At 37.4% G+C, this 21,266-nt stretch overlaps 1 protein-coding gene across 4 annotated transcripts in view; it reads left to right on the top strand.

Annotated features, from left to right (window-relative positions):
* The window catches only part of NEDD4 (NEDD4 E3 ubiquitin protein ligase), a 133,970-nt gene that overhangs the window by 90,360 nt on the left and 22,344 nt on the right, over positions 1–21,266 (top strand). For all 4 annotated transcript variants that reach the window (XM_032342640.1, XM_032342641.1, XM_032342639.1 and 1 more), the window contains 7 exons: positions 4,945–4,995; positions 6,435–6,496; positions 9,383–9,485; positions 15,033–15,199; positions 17,064–17,181; positions 17,273–17,440; positions 20,348–20,413. In XM_032342640.1, the coding sequence (XP_032198531.1) occupies positions 4,945–4,995; positions 6,435–6,496; positions 9,383–9,485; positions 15,033–15,199; positions 17,064–17,181; positions 17,273–17,440; positions 20,348–20,413 (735 nt within the window). The remainder of the gene's footprint in view (positions 1–4,944; positions 4,996–6,434; positions 6,497–9,382; positions 9,486–15,032; positions 15,200–17,063; positions 17,182–17,272; positions 17,441–20,347; positions 20,414–21,266) is intronic.

Genomic DNA, 21,266 nt, shown 5'->3' with positions numbered 1-21,266 from the left:
TTCAGTTTACTAAGGGCAAGGCTATTCAGTAAGACAAAAACCAAAAAGAAAAATAAAGTGGTTTATTTTTTTATCTGGTAAATACTAAACTAAGTTAATTAGATCTTTCAGTTAACCAAAAAAACTTATTCCTCAGTCATCCTGGTTAGGATTTTACTATATTTTGTTGTATTTTACTTTCTCACCTATTTATAGCTTCTTAAAGCTCGGATTTACAGAGTGTGACATCTAGTTGCAATAAAAACAGGAAAAAAGAACCATACCATAGAACAGCCTTGAAGGTTATAACTAAAAGCTAACTTGTCCATTTCAAAAATTATCATCTCAAGTTCTAAAATAGAAATACAGCCCTATACTAAGCTAATTTACTAGGCTTCAGTCTCCAGGCATGCTCCTTTCATTGTATGAACCTGTTTGAAATGTCTACAGACTGTTTTATCAGAAGAGGAACAGGGGCCTCATTACAGAATCCAGCATTCCAAGTACAACTAACATTTATTGAATGCTTATTGCAAGCTGGGTATTATGCAAAGCACTGTGTGTATATTATCTTATTTCATTCTAACAAAATCCTATTAGACAGATCTGGTATTTCTGTTCTGGAAGCATCCTTCTTATAGCCATCCATCCTCCAGCTCCAGTATGCACTATTTTTTCTATAGATCTTACACTATTGTTATTCTGAAAGTTCCCTTCCCCATCTTTTGGGAAATCCTCTTTTCTCATCTCCTGTCTTGAATCTCCTGCATCTTCCCTTACTATGATGTACTCCCTTATTTTGGTGGAATGTGTCCTCTGTTACCTTACTAAGAACACCAGCGTCTGAAAATCTCTTTATTTTATCTTCATTATTAAAGAAGATATTTTGGCTGGGTATCAAATTCAATGTAGGAAGTATTTTTCTCCCATTATTTAAAAGACATTATTCTATTGTTTTCAGTTTTGTGTATAATCCGTTTTGTGTCTCTCTAGCTCTAAAAGCTTAGAATTTCTTTGTATCTGATACCCTGAAATGTCACTGTGATATGCCTTACTGTGCATGTTTTTTCATGGATTTTGCCTAACACTCAGTGGGACCTTTCACTCTCAAAATTCATTTGTTTGAATTTAGGGGAAGTTTTAAAAAAATGCTTCTTCGAAGATAATTTCTTCCCTTTTCTTTTTTCTCTCTGGAATGCCTGTTATTTAGATGTGGAGTTAAATTTGTCCTGTAATTCCCTTATTTTGGGAAGAAGTCTTTTCTTTTGTCATTTAGTTCTACTTTGTGAGAATTTTTTTAAACTCTATTTTCCAACTCTGTATCAAACTTTTGATTTCGGTTATATCTTTAATTCCCAACAGCTCTTTTTTTGTTCTCTAAGTGCTGCTTTTTTCATAACTTCCTATTCTGTTTGACAGATGCTTCATCTTTTACCTCTGAGAATGTTAATTACAGTTTTTCTAAAGGATTTCTCCTGTAGTCTGACATGATTCTGAGTCCTCTGACTCACTTCTTTCTGTTTGCTTTATTTGGGTGAAGGCATTTAAGTCTCTGTTTTTCATGTTACAGACTGTCCTTAAATATTTAGTGGTCCCTAGCTGTTCATAATGTATAAGATTCCAGTGTTTATTGACTATTGACATGATGCACTGAGAAAAGTCCCAATATTACTTTTATGGTATTCTTGCAAAAAAATGCATAACCTAAATTCAACCATGAAGAAATATTACATGAACCCAAATTGATGGACATTCTATAACTGGACATTATTCTTCATAAGAGTCAAAAACATGAAAGACAAAAAGAGACTGAGGGTACTTTCCAGATTAAAGGGCATTAAGGAGACATGATAACTTTGTGCAGTGTGCAATCCTGAATTGGATTCTGGAGTAAAATTATTGGGATAATCGGTGAGATTTGAATCAGGTCTGTAGAATAGCTAATACCATTCCTGGTTTTTCATACAATTCAATAGTAAATGAACCATCTAATTCAAAAAACGAGCAGAGGATCTGAACGGACATTTTCCCAGACAAAACATACATATGGCCAACAGACCCATGGAGAGATGTTCAACACTATTCATCTTCAAGGAAGTACAGATGAAGACCACATCATATATCACCACACACCTGTCAGAAGGGCTAATATCAAAAAGACAAGAAATAACAAGTGCTGGTGAGGGTGTGTAGAAAAAGGAACCCTTTTGCTTTGTTAATGGGAATGTATATTGGTACAGCCAATATGGAAAGCAGTATGGCAGTTCTTCAAAAAATTAAAAACAAAACTACCATATGATCCAGGAATTCCACTGCTGGGTACTTTTCCAAAGAAAATGACAACACTAACTTGAAAGTATATCTGTACCTCCATTGCACTGCAACATTATTTACAATAGCTAAACAGTGGAAACAACATAAGAGTCCATCAGTGGATGAACAGATAAAGAAGATGGTTTAATTGTATATATGGAGATATATATATATATATATATATATATATATATATATATATGGAATATTATTCAGCAAAAAGTGAAATTTTATCATTTACAACAACATGGATGAACCCTGAGGGTATTATGCTAAGTGAAATAAGTCTGACAAATACCATATGATTTCATTTATTTGTGAAATCTAAAAAACAAAAAACAAACTAACTCTTGGATACAGAGATCAAATTGGTAGTTTCCAGAGGAAGGGGGTGGAGGTGAGTGAAATGGGTAAAGGGAGTCAAAAGGTATAAACTTACAGTTATAAGATAAATTAGTCATGAGAGTGTAATGTACACCATGGCAACTGTAAAAAATACTGTATTGTGTATTTTAAAGCTGCTAAGAGAGCAAATCTTGTAAGTTCCATCATAAGAGAAAAAAAATGTGTATGGTAATAGATGTTAAGTAAACTTATGTAGTGCTTATTTGCAATATATACAAATATTGATTCACTATGTTGTATAACTGAAAGTAATATAATGTATGTTTATTACACTTAATTTTAAAAAGACATGTAGACAGATACATGTAGGAAAACATCTGAAAGAAGTTTATCGAACAGTTAACCCTGCTTCCCTCTGGGAACTTGGATTGGAGGGACAAGGTTTTTCATAAGTTACTTTAAATACTTTGATAAATGTTATGGGTGACAGACACTGTTATGTACATAGGTTTTTATTTTTAACTAAAACCTTAAGAATAAAAGGTTAAATATATGAAAGTGTTACTATTTCCTCTAAAAAAATATTATTCCTGATTTTAATCATTGTGCTATGGTTATGTAAGATGTTAATGTTTGGGGAAGCTGGCTACTTTTTTCTTCCAATATTTTTTTTCTCCTAGTCTCTCTCTTCCTCCCTCCCTTCTCTTTCTGGCACTCCAGTTACACACATATCAGACTGCATGAGATTTTTCCAGAAGTCTTCTTTATTTTTCACATTGTATAAATTCTCTTGGTGTACCTTAAAGTTCGTGGAACTTTTCTCCAGTCATATGTTAAGCCCTTCCAGTGATCTTTAATTCAGATATTATATTTTTCAATCCTATATATATTTCAAAGTCTACATTTGATTCAATTTTACAGCTTCCATTTCACTACTGAAATTCCCCCTCCACTCATTCATTATGACTTTCTTTTCTTTTTTTTTTTTTTAAGAATTTATTTATTTATTTATTTGTTTGTCAAAGAGAGAGAGAGAGAGAGAGCGCCACACAAGCAGGCAGAGTGGCAGGCAGAGGTGGAGAGAGAAGCAGGCTCCCTGTGGAGCAAGGAACCCAATGCAGGACTCAGTCCTAGGACCCTGGGATCATGGCCTGAGCTGACGGCAGTGGCTTAACCGACTGAGCCACCCAGGCGTCCCATGACTTTATTTTCTGTCTGCTAATTCCAAGATCCAGCTTATATTGTGGCCAATTTCTATCAATGACTTTTTCTTATGATACTGGATCGCATTTTTCTGTTTCTTCACATATTTAGTAACTTTTTATTATATACTGGACAGTGTGTTTGGGAAATGATTGAGACAGTCAATTTTACCATCTTTCCCTGAAAGAGTTGTCTTTTGTTCTAGCAATTTGTTAACTTAGCTGAAATCCAAATGCTATCTCAAGACCTTAGGTGAACAGCAACTGAAATCTATGCTCAGTGCTCCAGCTGCTGGCTTTCATATATAAAGTTCAGGAATCAGCTAAGAATTTGAGTGGAGTTTATGTATAGATTTGGAGGGACTTCTTTGGCTTCTGTCTTTCAGAGATTGTCCCCCTCACTTTCTAGTTAGGGTGTTAACCTCAAACTAGGTCTTCATACTCCCCAAATGAATAAGATGTCATATTTCTGCTTGAGTAATAATCATACCACCATATGAACTGTCAAGTACTCTGAACTACTATCAGGTAAAAAGCCATAGAAATATGAATCCTACACAATACAGTTTCTTCTTTCAAAGATCAACTCCCCTCAGTTTCCACTTGCTTGTAACTCTGTAATGCTTTCAAACAGTTTTTATATTTCTTCAGAGTATATAATTATTATCTGCAAAAGGATCAGTCTAAAATACTCTATCCTGCCATTATCACAAATTGTACCATATTCCCTTTTATTTTCCTTTGATATCACGTAGGGTTAAACAATAAAAGACTTCTACATTTTTTGTGAATGATGACAGTAGCTCATCAATTTTTTTCTTTTCTTTTTTATTTAAAGATTTTACTTATTTATTTGTCAGAGAGAGAGAGAGAGAGAGAGCGAACAAGCAGCACTAGCAGAGGAGCGATAGGCTGAGGGAGAAAGTGGCTCCACTCCTTGCTGAGCAGAGAGCCCTATGTGGGGCTCAATCTCAGGACTCTGGTATCATGACCTGAGCTGAAGGCAGATGCTTAACTGACTGAGCCACACAGGCATCCCTCATTAATTTTTTTCTAAATACATTGAGCATACTACTAATCTTATTTTTTTTTCTTTTTCTTGTAGACAAGAGATGATTTCCTGGGTCAAGTCGATGTGCCTCTTTATCCATTACCGGTTGGTATAGATATCCATGATTTTAATATTTTTGTTTATTCTTTTTTTTCTAATAAATACAGGTGCATAATATATAGTAAATGTGAATATTTTATTTGTAAAATATATACTGCTATTATTTCTTGAGCATATTACTTTCTGAAAACTCATCTCAATTTTCCATTTTAATTTTATTTCCAAGATTCCCTTACCTGAACCAGAGTAAGAAATAGAGAGTTGCCGAGGTTGGTTGATGTTAGGAAAGCATGTCTGAGGAAAATCAGTTTGGAAATATTCTGTTGAATAAGTAGATTGGGGACAGCTTAGACTCACAGAAAGAACCTAGGACATTTCCAGCAATATGTGCATGAAACTGAATGTGGACCAAGCATATAACACCAATGAAGAAAGATAAGATTCAGGAAACATTTCATAAACAAAGCACTGTTGGGCCAAGTTTCTGACATGGAGGTTGAGGAAAAAAAATAAACAGAAAGTAATGATAATACAGGTTGAATTTGGGAAGTCAATGAGGTGTCTCAAGTAGAAAAGGTAGGAAGAAAATCCATTTTGTTTTGAAAAGAGATCAGTTTGTTTTGGGCCGTAATGAATTTCAACAGAAAATAGGAAAAATGGAAGCCTAAAGTGGGCAGAGGACAGAAATATAAAAAAATCAATTGTGGAGGAAGAGGCTGGAAGGATTGAGAGTTACCACGTCAAGGTAACGGCAGACTCACTGAGAATGATGGGCTGTCCATGTAAGCGAGATGAGAGCTTCAAAGGCCGGACCTTGAGCCTCGGTCAGTGTGGGTCAATTGGAGGAGAAGACAGACACGGAGAAACAGGAGAAAACAAACAAACAATGTCATGAACTTAAGGACAAGAATTCCAAGACCGAATGGGTAGTTAATGCAAAATGTAAGTGAGAAGTAAAGAGCATTAAAAGCAAAGGGCTGTTGAACTTTTTGTTTTATTATTATTATTATTATGTTAGGGGAGCTGTTGAACATGATAAGAAAAAGTAATGCTTCTTTACTGTGTCAGTCTTTTGAGATATTTATTGGCTCTCCCTAGTCTTCAGAGATCATAAGCTTTTGATAATATATTTAATCCAGTCTCACTTTCCAAGCCATTGACTTTTTTGTTTTCCTGGAATGGGCTGTATGCTCTAACCACGCCCACTTGCTGACACTGTACAGATTACATATTCCTTTGGGGCACCAACATGGCTAACCACTCTCCCTTGTTTCCCCCCATTGGCTCCTCAGTGCTCCTTCTCAGCTTGTTTGGTACTGAGGTGTGATGCTGCTGCAAGTCCCAGGGTGCAGGAAGGTGGAAGCCCGTCAAGCTACCCGTTATAACCATTTTATGAGCTAAAGCCACATTTTTCTCACTTCTAACTTCAGTACATGTTTTTAGTGTTGATAGATATATCTTGAAAACCCACTGTTTTGTTCCAGACAGAAAATCCAAGAATGGAGAGACCGTATACATTTAAGGATTTTGTTCTTCACCCGAGAAGGTCAGTAAGTATAAAATAATAACATATTAATTTTTTAAATCTCATTATATCTTATAGTAGCCTCTTTGGAAATTCAAAGTTTAAACCTTTGTAAATAAGCTACTTCTAAATATGATTTTTTAAAAGCTTTACTGTTATTTCTGATTAAAAATAATATATGCACAGCACAAAATAATTCTGAAAATACAGGGAAGTATTTTTCATACTTCTTAGGAAAGACTTGTCCCCTAATATTTATCAGACTAAAAGGTGGAATTTTGTTACTGTTGTATTTGTTTGTTTTTAATTTGTTTGATTTATTTATTGTTTTATTTACTTATTTGTTTATATTGTTTTATTTGTTATTTTAAAGTATATGTAATTTTATCATTTTTTATCATTGTTTATCATTTTATCGTTGTTTCATTTGTTTATTTGTTTATGTTGTCTTATTTGTTATCTTTAAGTGTGTATAATTTTATCATACTGTCCTTTTAAAAATCACAAACATTAGTTCCACCAAGAGCAATATGCAACTTGACATACACAAAACCAATTTCAGAAAAACCTAACTACATCTTGTATATGTTAGTAAAAAATATTTCGGAAAACTGAAACATTTAGAGAAAATAACATGAGCAAAGACTTAGAATTTAAAACCTAAATACCATGTTCATAATTCCGTTTTCCTAAACTGAATTATTTGATTTGGTTTAAAATTTTTAAGTTTAAACTGTAAATAAAACTCCTTTTGATCATCTGTACCACATAGTCAAGTAAAATCTAGCGAAGTAATGTATGGATTTACTGTCAAAAAAGTCACAGTCAGATTAACGAAGTATATCTCTTCATCTGTACAATATTTGCCCTTTTTTTAAAACTTGAAAATACAATTGAAAGACACACTATGGGACCTTAGTAAATTTTTTCATTTAAAGACATGTAATTGGGGCGCCTGGGTGGCTCAGGGGGTTAAAGCCTCTGCCTTCAGCTCAGGTCATGATCCCAGGGTCCTGGGATCGAGCCCCGCATCAGGGTCTCTGCTCAGTGGGGAGCCTGCTTCCTCCTCTCTCTGCCTACTTGTCATCTCTGTCAAATAAATGAAAATAAAATCTTAAAAAAAAAGACATGCAATTACTCTTTGTACTATAAATTATTAAGGCAAAATAAAAGGGACAGTACTATCTTAATATTTACTTTCTGCAAGAGATGTTATATATTTAACTGTAGAAGTCTTGGAATATAAATCTCTTTTCCTTCTTTAGTTTTAGACTGCTTGTGGTATCTGCATACCAAGAATAAATAAATATTTTTTTCTCTTATTTGATTTCCCTAGCAACCTGCTTTTCATTTTGTCACCTGCTTTCTTGTATCTTTATCTTTAAAAAATATAATTTACATCTTCCGTCTACACTGGATTTCACTGCAAGTGCAGAAAAACTTTAAATCAGTAGAAAATGTACTGCTTGCTTGGATTTTCTGACCCCCATTGAGTCCAAACCCACAGGCTTATTGTTTAGTTGAGAAGATGTGGAAGCACCTGGGTGGTGGCTCAGTTGGTTAAGTGGATGACTGGATTTTGGCTGGGGTGATGATCTCAGGGTCCAGAGGTCGAGCTCCGCGTCGGGCTCCCTGCTCAGCATGGAGCCTTGTTCCTCTCCCTCTGCTCCTCCCTGCCATTCTTCCTTCCCCCTCCCCCACTCTCTCTCTTTCTCTCACTCAAATAAATAAATAAATAAAACCTTTTTAATAAACTCCTGGAACATACCATTATAGCGAAACTCTTGTAAAAACCATCATCTGAGCAAGTTTTCTGTATCTGTCTGTTGTGGCAACAAGTCAGTGTTCATTCCCCCTTAAAAAATGGAGACACAAGCCACATTAGTGGCCTTAGAAATAAGCATCGGGGATTCTATTGACCACTCAGGAAAGGTCCAGTTTCCAAATTGATGAGAACTGTACAAAGAACACCTGAGAGATTAGGTGGGGTGAGGAAGGGAGTAGCTCTTAAATAAAAAATAAAAGGTGGGACTTTTTTTAATCAAGAAAGGAAAGGGGTAATGAGTTACATAGCTGATATCTATAAAAACCACCAAAATATCTGTACAGAAAGTGAGGACAAGGAAAGACTTAAGTAAGTAGAATGCTAGAATCGGTGGGGTCAGTACACAGACTTAAAATATTTTCAGTATTAACACCACACACAGCAGCCTTTAGCTTGGACAACGCATTATTGAAAGAGGTGATACAAGATCCATTGTGGAAATCGAGTCGGTAAATTAATGTATGATAGATTCGAACAGCTGTCCAAGAAAGACAGCAGGCCTTGCACTCTACTCTTCTGTCATCCTCTACAGTCTAACCAGATTAGTCTCTCCAGAGCATATCTCTGAGGATGCCTCTCCTGATCTCCCACATTTTCTGGCTTCACACTGTGTGCAAAGTAAAATAGCTCTCTTGTTTCACATGGACCTCATCCTCTGGGTCATCCCTCCCTCCGTTGTGTATCCCGTGGGCCAGCCAAGCCGACAGTTGCCATTTCCTTCATTGATCACCTGCTTTCCCACCTGTTTCCTCATTTTTAGTCTTTTCTCTACTCATAGACTTTTCCCTTCACTGCCACAGGTCAAAATCCTCCCCATTCTGCTGGGACTCACTCAGATGCAACTGCTCCTTCACCTTCTCCCTGATCTGTCACTCACCCTTCCTTAGTATCTTATTTATTGAATAACTTTTATTTATATTTGTTACATTTTCTCCACCACTCACTCCTTTGCCTCTCGATATCTTCTGTCCTTGAGCTTGTCTTTGGGTCCGCTCTCGTAGCTAGTAGGTATTCAGTAAACTCTTATTAATGGAATGCTTTTCTTCTTAAAGTTTTACGAATAATTATTTTCTTTTCTACAGTCACAAATCAAGAGTTAAAGGTTATCTGAGATTAAAAATGACTTATTTACCTAAAACCAGTGGCTCAGAAGAAGATAACACAGAACAGGCTGAGGAATTAGAGGTGAGATCTTATAAAATATTTGGTTCAATATTTGGTGAAAAGAAAATATCTCATTTCTTATTTTACTATATTCTGAAGAAAAAAATAACTTTATTCAATGCAGTTAATGTGTACAATAAAAATGATTTACATGGACATCTGTTTATTTTACCCATTAAACATTTCTTCCTTCTAAGGACATTTCTGTAGAATGAATAGCCATTATTGAATGTGTTCTTAAAGGTTAGCAAATAAAGAATACAATGTTTATAAATGAGAGCATTTATTATAATTAAGTCATTAACTTTCTGATTTTTTAGAGTTTTCTGAAACTATGTCCTATTCTCCTCCATAAAGTAAGAATACAATTTACTCTTTGTAAGTCAAATATATGGAAATTTTGAGAAGACTTTACTAATTAGGAACACTTTTATGAAATGTAATTCTGGCTACTTTTCCTCTCATGGCTGGGGTGAGGATGGATGGGCTCAGAGGAAGGGAGGGAATGGGGGAGGGAAAGAATGCATGTGATCTAATACAATGCCGTATTTATCTGGGACAAATAGAATTTAACAGTTTTCATGGATGACAGGACAAGTCAGGTATTTGGGCAGAGCTACATGCATCGAAAGTAAGGGAGGAAGAGGCAGAGAGCACGTATTTGGAGTAGAATTGGATGGGTATTTGGAGGCTGGAATTCTTGTCCAAAGCACTGCTACTACTGAGCCAAGTGACAGTGTGAATTATTGAAGGTCTCTGAACTGCAGCCTCTTCTTTTGTAGAATGACAGTACTGTACCAGATGACCTCTTAGGGTTTCTTCTGGCAGAACAATTCATGATTTGAAAAGGGGACCCTAAAACACCTGCCTCTTGACATTCCCACTGAAGCAACATTTACTGAAGGCACACAGTATATTGGCACTAATTAGCTTTGAAGAGTTTTCTTGTCTGTGCCTTCTTCAACAGTCAAGCCTTTTTAGTTGAGGGTCTGATTAAGCTTCCAGAAGAACTGTAAAGGTGAGGGACCTAGCACTGGGCAATACCTCACACACTCATATCTTTGAGAAAGAAAGCTTGAGAATAAGCCATGCTTTTACAACAAAGCTTTCTGGGAATTTGTTAAGTAAATTCCAACACAGGGCTTGAACTCAACCCTGAGATCAAGACCTGAGCTGAGATCAAGAGTCGGATGCTTAACTGACTGAGCCATCCAGGTGCCCCTCTAGGAATTTCTTAAATGCACTATTAAGATTTTACTTTATGTAAGGTTTTATAGGTGAGATAAACACGACACCAGGTGAGGTAGGCACAAGGCAAGATTTATTAAAGGTGCCCTCCAGCAAAGTTTCAGGGCTCAGGAGAAGAGGAGCCCGGAAAGTCGTGCAGGGAGGAGGTGGGCACCCTCAGGCGAGGCTCCACGACTCTGGAAAGCGGAGTCAGGGAAGTCGCACTGGGAGGGAGTCGGTGGGGGTCTTTTATCGGGCCAAGGCAGGGCATGGGCTCACATCCATATATGGTAGTGTATTTGGTGGTCAGAGGGTATGGGGTGGGGGGTCCTGATACTTCTATTTCCTGCATAGGTATTGTGTTACCTATGGAGCCGTGACCTGGGCATATATCCTTTTGTCTGGAGAGTCAAGGGTTGAGGAATGGTGGGGAGGGGGCTGGAAGACGGCGGCCCCGGAGGTCAGCGGTCATTTCTGTTGTTCCTCCTGCATTCCCAGAGCCACCGACCCAACACTTTATGGGGAAATACATAATAATAGAAGGAAAGAAATTTTTTCTTTAATCACAGAATATAGTTAGCCCTTAGTTTGGCAATCAAAAAATGTGGTATTATCCTTCCTTAAGTCTATATTTTCTTATTTGATTATATTTTCTTTTTTTTTGTTTTGTTTTTCTCTGATTTCTGATTTATCATATAATAATCAGTTTTTTAAAATTTTAGATATTTATGGGTCACAGTTTCTCTGCCTGGCATTTTGGTGCACAGGGTATCTTGCATAATGGAATTCTGTTTGAAATGAAGGATACCTGCCATAAAGAAAGAAAATTCTTTATTTAGTAACTAAAAAAAGTTAACAGTATTTCATTATTTAGGAACCTGCTCCAAGTTTTGCCCACACACACATGTTATAGGTACCTCATTCACAGTTCAGTTTTTGTGGGTAGAGTTGCTTCACTTCATTTTGTGGTCTCAGGTCTCAATGTTTGCATTCCCTCAGAATGCAGCTTATAATTTTAGTAGTTGTAAGCATGTAGGAGTTTACTTATGAAAGGCCCTAGCAATGCAAACACATGAATCTATGCTTTTTATCTTCAGTGTAGCTAATGACCAGAGAAGTCTTGTCTTTGACATCCAGTTTATAACTGAATATATAAAATCCTACTCTTTAAAGAAAACAATTGTCATTTCCAAAAGAGACTCTCTCAGAGGCAACCTGTATTCCTTAGTACGTCAAAGTCTGGCTATTGTAAGTTATTATTTAACATTTGATTTTTGTACCCTTTGCAACTTTAGATTTAGTTGTATTATTTTGCAGGACTACCATTAATGTTTATTTTAGCTCTGAGTGCTTTCTTTCTGTTCCTCTTTGACTTCATTAAGTTGTTGGCACTTGCATACTACAAGTTAGAAATTAAATAACATTCATTGATAATTAGAAAATTATTTTGTGAAGAATATTAGCTGATATATGTCTCAGTATATAAAAAATGAAAACTCAGTTTTTCTAAGCAATATTCAGAAGTACAACTGTACTTTCCAGAACTTGAAACAGGTTTTTAAAAATTAGGCCTCTAATTTAATTAGTTTTTACCCTTCTCAAGTTTACCTAGATAGCATGCATTCACCAAGGAGACCTTTAAGAGAGAAATTTTTAAGAAGATTTTAAAGAAATAGTCTTGTGGTACCATTTTCCTTTTTTTTATAATGATAATTTTTATAATCCTTTTAAAACAGATTAAAAGATTAAAACAGATTTAGCCCTTTTAAAACAGATCCTTAAAACAGCAGTAAAAAGGACCCTCTTACTAATAAATTTTACTAATCTACAGAAAAATTATCAAAGACCATAGTTTTAAAAACTTGACCGTTTTTCAAGAGAGTGAAATTTAAAAATTCAAGTCACATACTTTTAAAATTGAGACCAGAGAAATAACATTTGATTTAATATACACAAGGCTAATTTTTAAGTATGTAGATCCTACATTATGATCATTTAAAGGAATGGAAAGGAGAGAGAGAAGGAAGGTAAACATGGCTGGATAGAGAAAGTAAGAGGATACAGGAAAAGGAGAGAAATAGAGCAATAAAAGAAAGCAAAATTAAAGAGATGTCAGTTCTGTAGAAAAGTTTGTAAAAAAGGAAAAAAATAAGAATAAGAAAGAAAGGGAGTGAATTTACTTCCCATCCAGATTCCTTTTTCCAGAAGAATTCGTTGTCTTTTCTCTCACTGCCCCCCCCACCACCAACCTCACCTTCTGTCCTGCCTCAGTCTAAAACTGATAGCTGATAACCCTCCCACCACACCAGCCAGAGACATCAGCCTTGCTGCAGAAACCGCTGTCCTGTTCTCCGGGCTGCTAGAAACATTCTCTTCCTTTCCAACTCTTCTCCCTGACCCTCCCTTTTCAGAGTTAACCTTCCACCTTATAAGGTGAAAGGTAAAAGAGAAAAGAATTCTCTTCCACCTTCTAAGGCATCAACTGGCTGGCACACACAACTGTCCTTCAGCACTAGATCCCCACCCAGTGCCTCGAAAGAAAGTCTGTGTATATTACATTATATTACATTACTTTTTTGCCTGTTATTATGGTACTAAATATTTTTCCCATTTTGTCATTTTTTCCCCCACTTTGATTTGATAGTTTTTGCCATGTACAAATTTGGAGGTTTTGTACTCAAATTTATCAGTTTTCTCTTTCATCCTTAGCGGCTTGCCCAGTCTTGGAACATATTTTTTAAATCTCAAGTTTTGTTGTCATACATGTTGGTTTTACTTTGTAGCATTGAGACATTGTTCAATCTGTAACATCCTGGTAGAAGGTCTGAGGCAGCACCCTACATAATTTTTTAAAAAAATTTCCCACAAATTTGAACTGAAGTCCTATAAATTTGAGTCTTTCTGGACTTTCTGATTCATTGTGTTGAACTGTCTGTGTGTGCAGTGAAGTATAATATATTTTACTCAGTAGGGTTAATTATTCATTATTCTGTTTTTAGAACTGTGCTGGTTATTCTTGCTTGTTTGTGTGTCTATTTGAACTTGAGAATTGCCCGTTATTTATAAAAATCTGTAATGTAGGGGTGCTAGGTTGGCTCAGTCAGTTAAGCGTCCGAATCTTGACCTCAGCCCAGATCTTGATCTCAGGGTTGTGAATTCAAGCCCCAAGTTGGACTCCATATGCAGCCTGGAGCCTACTTTAAAAAAAAAAAAAAAATCTGTAATGTAGTTTTATCTTAATCTTGGCCACTATACATACTAACTTGGGGAGAATTGACACCTTTGTTAAGACCGAGTCTTCCTATCCAAGATCATATTATGTCATTTCATTCATCCAGTTCTCTTTTTATGTCTCTTTAGAAGAATTTTTAAGTTTTTTTCACTTATTTATTTCTGCTTTCCTAGCCGTATTGATATTTAGTAGGACCTTTTACTGTTGCCTTTTCTGTTGGGAAGTTTCTTATGTAAAAACATGCCATGAACTCTTGCTACCCTTCCAAGTAATTCCTTGCCCTAACTACCCTAGTTTAAGCTTCACGTACCTATGCCCCTCACTAGTATTAGAGGAAATTTCTAATGCCTTCCTGGCACTTAAAACAAATGAAATTTTATTTCTTTGACTATTTTATGACCTGATCAAAATGCCTTTCCATGATCCAGAAAGAGAAAAGTCAGATGTGAGAATCCTAATGGCTTTTCAGTTGCTAGAGAGTTCTCGTAGCGATTATTTCTAAATCCTTTGCCTTTCCCTGTCATGGCCAGACATATCTGGGCTTCATCTAGTGTCTTTTTTTCAGGTCTCAGATAGTTACTGATTTCTACCATAACAAGGTGCTTACTTTATGGGAAAGACAGTGCCCAATAAGACACAATTCTTGTCCTTCATTCATTTGCTTATAATTTAGAGAATAGCCCAAGGTTACATGAGTTTAAACTGTGTTTCTCAGTGCTTTCCATCATTGCTTGTTTATTTAAAATGTTTTCTGTCCTGGGGCAACTGGCTGGCTCCGTAGGTGGAGCCGGAGACTTGCTTTGGGGATTGCAAATTCAAGACCCACTTTGGGTACGGAGACTACAAAAGACTTTTTCCTTTTAAAACCTTTTTGAAAAAATGTTAAAGGTTTCAAGCAAATTTAAGTGTTATCATTTTGCAGGGGAAAAAAAATCGTTATTATCCTAAAATGTTTATATGATGATCTTAAAGTTTGACACTGTGCAAATTCTTCCTTGCATAATTTCTGGAACTGGATATGGTAAATCTTTTTAAATTTCCTCCAGCATAATTCATAAGGTTAAAAAAAAATCAAGCATAAACTTAATTGTTACCACTCTGTTTTTCAGCCTGGCTGGGTTGTTTTGGACCAACCAGATGCTGCTTGCCATTTGCAGCAGCAACAAGAACCTTCTCCTCTACCTCCAGGATGGGAAGAGAGGCAGGATATTCTTGGAAGGACCTACTATGTAAACCATGAATCTAGAAGAACACAGTGGAAAAGACCAACCCCTCAGTATGTGCTGGTGGCTTTCACATTTGTGATCTGAATACATTTTGACCACAAATTTTCATTCTGAGGGTGTGTCTCAAATGGATTCATAGTAGTATAGAGAGATCGATCAACGATAAAAATGTAAGGAGGATTTTTATGATCCGGGGCTTTAAAGATGCCATCTTCACGGTTTCTTTTTTAAAATTATTTGATAATATTCAAAATCATTTGAGTCATAAATGTCACCCTCTAATTGCTTCTTTATTTTAAATCGTTTTGTAGCCACGAAAAGATATGTTTTGTCTTTAGACTGTTTTAAAAAATCTTGGAAATTTTTTGTAGTTTGTTACTAAAACATAATAACATGTTAATTTCTACAGTAGACTATTTTTAAATATAAATTACTTGTAAAATGTAAAGGACTAAATAACAAGGGTCTTTCGTTTTTACCACTCTGGTCAATGCATACATAGTTTCCAATGCACACAGATCAAGGATAGAGTGATCTTTGAGGTATTCTAATTTATGTCTTCTCAGTGACCTTTTTCTTTTATTATCATCAGACTGTATATTTATAAATATACATTTACAAATGTCCCATTACTTACATTTATTATCAAATACCCTTCCATTTCTCCTCCCTTATGGCCTTATGAAAGCTTTACTAGTCTTCTGCTTTTTGACAGACACTTAAAATTTTTCATATTCATCCATTAATTTCTAACTTTTGGCTTTTTATTTTGTGTCTGATACAGTCCAAGCACTTTTGTAGATATTTTCTGATCTCACTTCTTTCCAGAGCAAATCAGTGATCCTGCTTCTTCGTGGCACAGAGGTGTCCATCTCTGTAGGGACCTGTACAGATCATAAAACTGAAGACTAAGAAATTCTACAAAATTTCCTATTGCAGAGCTCAGTATTATAGAAAGCCTAACTTGAACAGAATCACATTTCTTTCACTATGGTTGATATCACGTTCAGAGAGCCTAAATCAGGTATTTACGGAAAGAAAAGTCTGAAACATTCCCTTAGAATCATCTGTCAAAATTGTGCTTTCTTCAGCAGTAGCACATTAAGAATTGACCTTCCAACTACCCTGGGCTTATATGGCATTAAATAAATTACCAATAATTTTGTTATTAAATATTTGTATAAAATTCTTGATCTGGTGGCCTGCTTATATTAAATGCAAATAGCTAGAATAATATAATAAACAGGGTAATGGGGTTCAGTCTGATCCACTCTAATGTGCCTAAACTCAGACATGTTTTTACTATTATCTTTTTTCAAGCCAGGCTTATTTCTGTTAATGATCAAAACCAGATACTATTTAATCTGGGATCTATTAAGTTTCTAATTACAATGTTTCTCACACGATATTTCATTTTGCACTCTGAATTCATGCATGGGGAACTCTACTCTCAGCTTAAGATCAGTTGCAGAAAACATTACTCTCTGGTTCTTGAAGCTGTATATGTAACTCCTGAAGCTTCTTTTTTATAATCTCTCTAGAGCTACCTTAGATTTTACTCATATCGTAATAAGGCAAAATAATAACATAATGAAATTATTTATGAAATTCTCAGAAGTGCATTTATTCAACAAGTATTTTTGAGTGCCCTTACATGTCAAACATTACTGTAGGCACGGTGGTGAACTCAAATATCAAAGTCGGACGTATTACACATTTTCACAAAACCTTCATTGCATGAGGTACTCCAAAGATACCAATGTGCCCATGACTTCATCTGTATGTGTTGAAATAGCCTTTGGCCCAAACCAGTGAATTCTGATCTAAGATATTTTTTTAAATGATCACAGCCTCTTTGACGGTCATTTTAACGATCTTCAGACACAGGTGACGGTTCTTCTGTTCCTAATCCAGGGATAACCTAACGGATGCTGAGAACGGGAACATGCAACTGCAAGCCCAGCGTGCATTTACCACCAGGCGGCAGATATCTGAGGAGACGGAGAGTGTGGATAATCGAGAGTCTTCCGAGGTAGAAAGATTTTTCTTGTTCTTGTCCATAGACACATGCTACAGCAATAGATTAAAGTATGTGTGGCTTAAGATTCTTCTGTTTTTTTTAGAACTGGGAAATTATAAGAGAAGATGAAGCCACCATGTATAGCAATCAGGCCTTCCCATCACCTCCAGCATCAAATAACTTGGATGTTCAGACTTCTCTTGCAGAAGAATTGAATGCCAGACTCACAATCTGTAGAAATTCAGCCACCGGCCAGCCAGTATCCAGCTCAGTAAGATGCTCTTAGATTTTGCTGTAGCTTCAGGATTTTATAATATATGTTTTATTTCACTGGGTAGCCAACATTTATAGGAAATTTTGTCTTTTATCTCTGGTTTTATTGAGATGTAATTGACAGACCACATTGGATTAGTTTAAGGTATGCAACATAATGATGTGACATACCTGTAGATTATAGCAAAATTATACCCACATTAAGTTCATTTAACATCCATCCCCTCACAGAGCTACAATTATTTTTCTTCTAATGAGAGAAAAATTTTGTCTTAAATGGCATTTGATAATGTATTAGGGACTTTAGGACTTTATGGTACAGTCATTTTTTAAAATATCTCCACTCATAGTTTGGAGCAGAATCATGGATAACCCACATGGTCACTAGTAAACAGCCGTTACATAAACCAGTGCCTTCCAGCCAAAGACCCCCAGGAACACACCTGTCATTAAACATGTTGGGTTTGTTACTCATTTCAGCAAGGAGAACATATACTATGAGTGTCCTAGTAAGAGTATGTTAGAAAAGACTTGAAGGATTTGGGCTCATGTTAGGCAACTTTGAGGAGGGTTTAAGGAAGCAAGAGTGTGAAGCACCTGGGTGACTCAGCTGGTAAAGCGTCTGACTCTTGACTCAGGTCTTAATCTCTGGTTCTGAGTTCAGGCCCCGTATTGGGCTCCATCCTGGGTGTGGACCCTACTTAAAAGAGAAAAAAAAAAAAAAAAGCAAAAAAAGCAGGGATGGTTCAGTGATTGGGTGTCTCAAATCTTATGTATATCAAGGCTAAAATTGTAATTAGTAAAAAAGCAGAAGTCACTCAGATTTGCCGGGATGGAGAGATACTGTTATTTTGTGGCTTGGACAGTGTTCACATTTTTCTTGTGCGGCATGATGACAACGTGGTCTTGATTTGGTGTTGATCTGACTGATGAGTGCCAGGGCAAGTCCTGTTGTCTGGGGAGACTTTGTTCCTCCTCGGTTATACCACACCTGTCACCAGCACACATGTGTGAATAAGAGCTGATGTACTTGGACTAAACAGGGAAGTAGATGGCATTCGAAGAAATACTATGCAGCCATGAAAAGAGTGAAGTGACTTTGGGGTTGGGTGGGGTTTTTTTTTAAAAGATTTTATTTATTTATTTATTTGAGAGAGAGTGCAAGAGAGAGAGCACAAGCTAGGGGTAAGAAGCAGAGGGAGAGGGGCATGAAGTTTGATCCCAGGACCTGAGATCATGACCGAAGGCAGGTACTTAATCGAATGAGCCACCCAGGTGCCCCTGTACCTTCTGAATTTCATACCGTGTGCTTATTAGTTTAAAAAATAATTTATTATTTTTAAAGTATTATATGATCATGGTTAAAAATTCAAGCAGTATTAAAATAAATTCAAGCAGTATATAAAATAAAAATTCAATCTTCTGTCTTATCTCTAACATGTGCTTCCTCAATTGCTATTCATGATTTGGCACATATTGTCCTAACCGTTTTTTTTTAAAGATTTTATTTTTATTTATTTACTTGACAGAGAGAGAGAGCAAGAGAGGGAGCACAAGCAAAGGGAACTGGAGAGTGAGAATCAGGTTCCCCATTGAGCAGCGAGCCTGATGCAGGGCTTGATCCCAGGATGCTGGGATCATGACCTGAGCCAAAGGCAGATGCTCAACAACTGAGCCATCCAGGCTCCCCATGTCCTAAATGTTTTCTATATATTTCTAAACATGTATGCACACACATACATTTGTATATAATATTTTAACCTCAGATCATCTTTTGGTAACTTAACTCTTTTCACTTGTATCCTACATGTTGGACCATTTCAGTACATATAGATGTCCTCCTTTAAAATCAACAAAGACAAACCGTCAAACATCATTCTGTTGTGCAAGTAATTCTTAAGATATCTCACCAGTCTCCTACTGATAGACTTTAGATTGTTTATAGTTCTTTGTTACTATAAACAATACTACAGTAGATATTTTGACTTAATTTACATGTATACGTTTTTGGTTTTGTTATTTAATAACATAAAAAAAAAATCGGTTAGTGATGACAGCATGCTTATAAAAGCACAGGGAAAAGGAGAGGGGACTTCTGGGGGACGAGTCATCTAGAATGTCCAGAGGGTGAGTGTTGAGGTGGGAAGTGCTGGAGCTGTGAGGGGCGGCCCAGTCCAGGAGCTCCTAGGCTCTGGGCGATGGATTTCATACTGTGATCCTGGTGACCGTGAGAGCTCACGGAAGGGCTCTGCACTCCAGAACGGTGTGACCGGGTCTGACTGTGGAGCGCTTCCTGGCCACAGCGTGCCCCATGGAGGTCAGCTTTAAGGAAATCGGACTTGAAGCAGGGAAATCTGCAAGGAGGTTGCTGCCCTCACAGGCAAAGCAACAAGTGATGAAAACTTGAAATTAAAAACAACAACAACAACAACAAAAAACCCAATTTGACCTAAAGTGCAAGCAGAACATAGTTGAGAGCTAGGAAAGAAATGGAATGAGGAAGATCTGGTGACCGCCCTGCCTTTAAGGGACAGGAGAGGAGTCGGGGGATGGACTGGTACCTGACGGGAGCTGCTGCTGGACTCTAGCACTGCCCCCCAAAACAAGGAGCAGGATGGAGTGGGTATGGACAGGGGAAAGCCGAATGCAGTTTGGAGCACAATGAGGGGTATCCGTTAGACATTCAAGAGAAAGTGTCTGGGGGGCTGCCAAGAGCCAGGGCGGAAGAGTGAGCCCCTGGGTGAAAGGTGCTGGCACTCCGGGGTGTGGCGAGCAGCTGGGTGCCCCTCCATGGTCACTCTTCTTCCTGCCCCATCAATCCCACCCCCATGGCCTTATCTGCCACTCAGACATAAATCAAAAACCTAAACCTATTGTTGCTCTTTTTTTTTTTTTTTTAAATAAGAATCATTCCAGCAGAAGAGGCAGCTTACAAGCCTATACTTTTGAGGAACAGCCTACACTTCCTGTGGTGAGTTTTATTCTCTCCCCTCATTGTCAGTAAAAACAGGAAACTCAAGACTTTTTTTTTTTTTTGAACACTGAATATGAACATTTACCTGGCTGCGAGCCAATCCAGCACAGAATCTGGGTTCTTGGAGATGAACTTCAGGGGAAGGGGGTATGGGGTAGATAGACTGGGGAGTAGCTGGGACAGGGAGTAGCTGGGACAGGGAGTAGCTGGGATGGGGAAAACGCGTCTCCTGTGGTAAGAAAGCAAGGCCTCCCGATGACTGTGGGCCATATGTGGGCTTGTCTGCTGAAGTCCTATGCTGGCTGGTGGTGGTTTGCGGGCAGCATTTGGGTTGAGACGGTGCTGTCCAGCAGCCTCAGCTCTGTACACTGGCCCCCGGCATCAAGCAGCAGCATCTGCTCCATACATGAGGGGACTCAGTCCCCTGGGCAGGTATATTTGCCAGTGTTGGCAAGCTCAGGGGCCAGGTTGGATGGCGTTCTGCTCTCTCTTCCCTTCAGAATCATGTCCACGTCCACTGAGACCTTCTGCGTCCTTCTCAATAGGGTTTCCAGCCGCAGCCTTGACTGGGGCTCAGACCTTAGCAGCCTCATGCCTGGACTCTTGACTTGCTTTTGGTTTTCCACCCTCCTCTCTTCCTGATGTAACTCTCATGACTTTGAGTTTATCTCTCCTTTACACAGCCCAGACTTGTGTCTTACTCCCAGGCTCCCAGCCCCTTCAACCTACCCTCCTTCTCACCCACCCACAGAACCCTCCTGCTGTCTTCCCCCCATCCCTGCTTTTTCTTCCAAACAGGCTGTCCCCTTATCTGACAGTCTCCCTCCTCTGGCTCTATGTGCACGCCATT

The sequence above is a fragment of the Mustela erminea genome, chromosome 5 (genome assembly GCF_009829155.1).
Source record: "Mustela erminea isolate mMusErm1 chromosome 5, mMusErm1.Pri, whole genome shotgun sequence".
NCBI lineage: Eukaryota > Metazoa > Chordata > Mammalia > Carnivora > Mustelidae > Mustela > Mustela erminea.
This window is presented reverse-complemented; position numbering and strand designations above follow the sequence as displayed.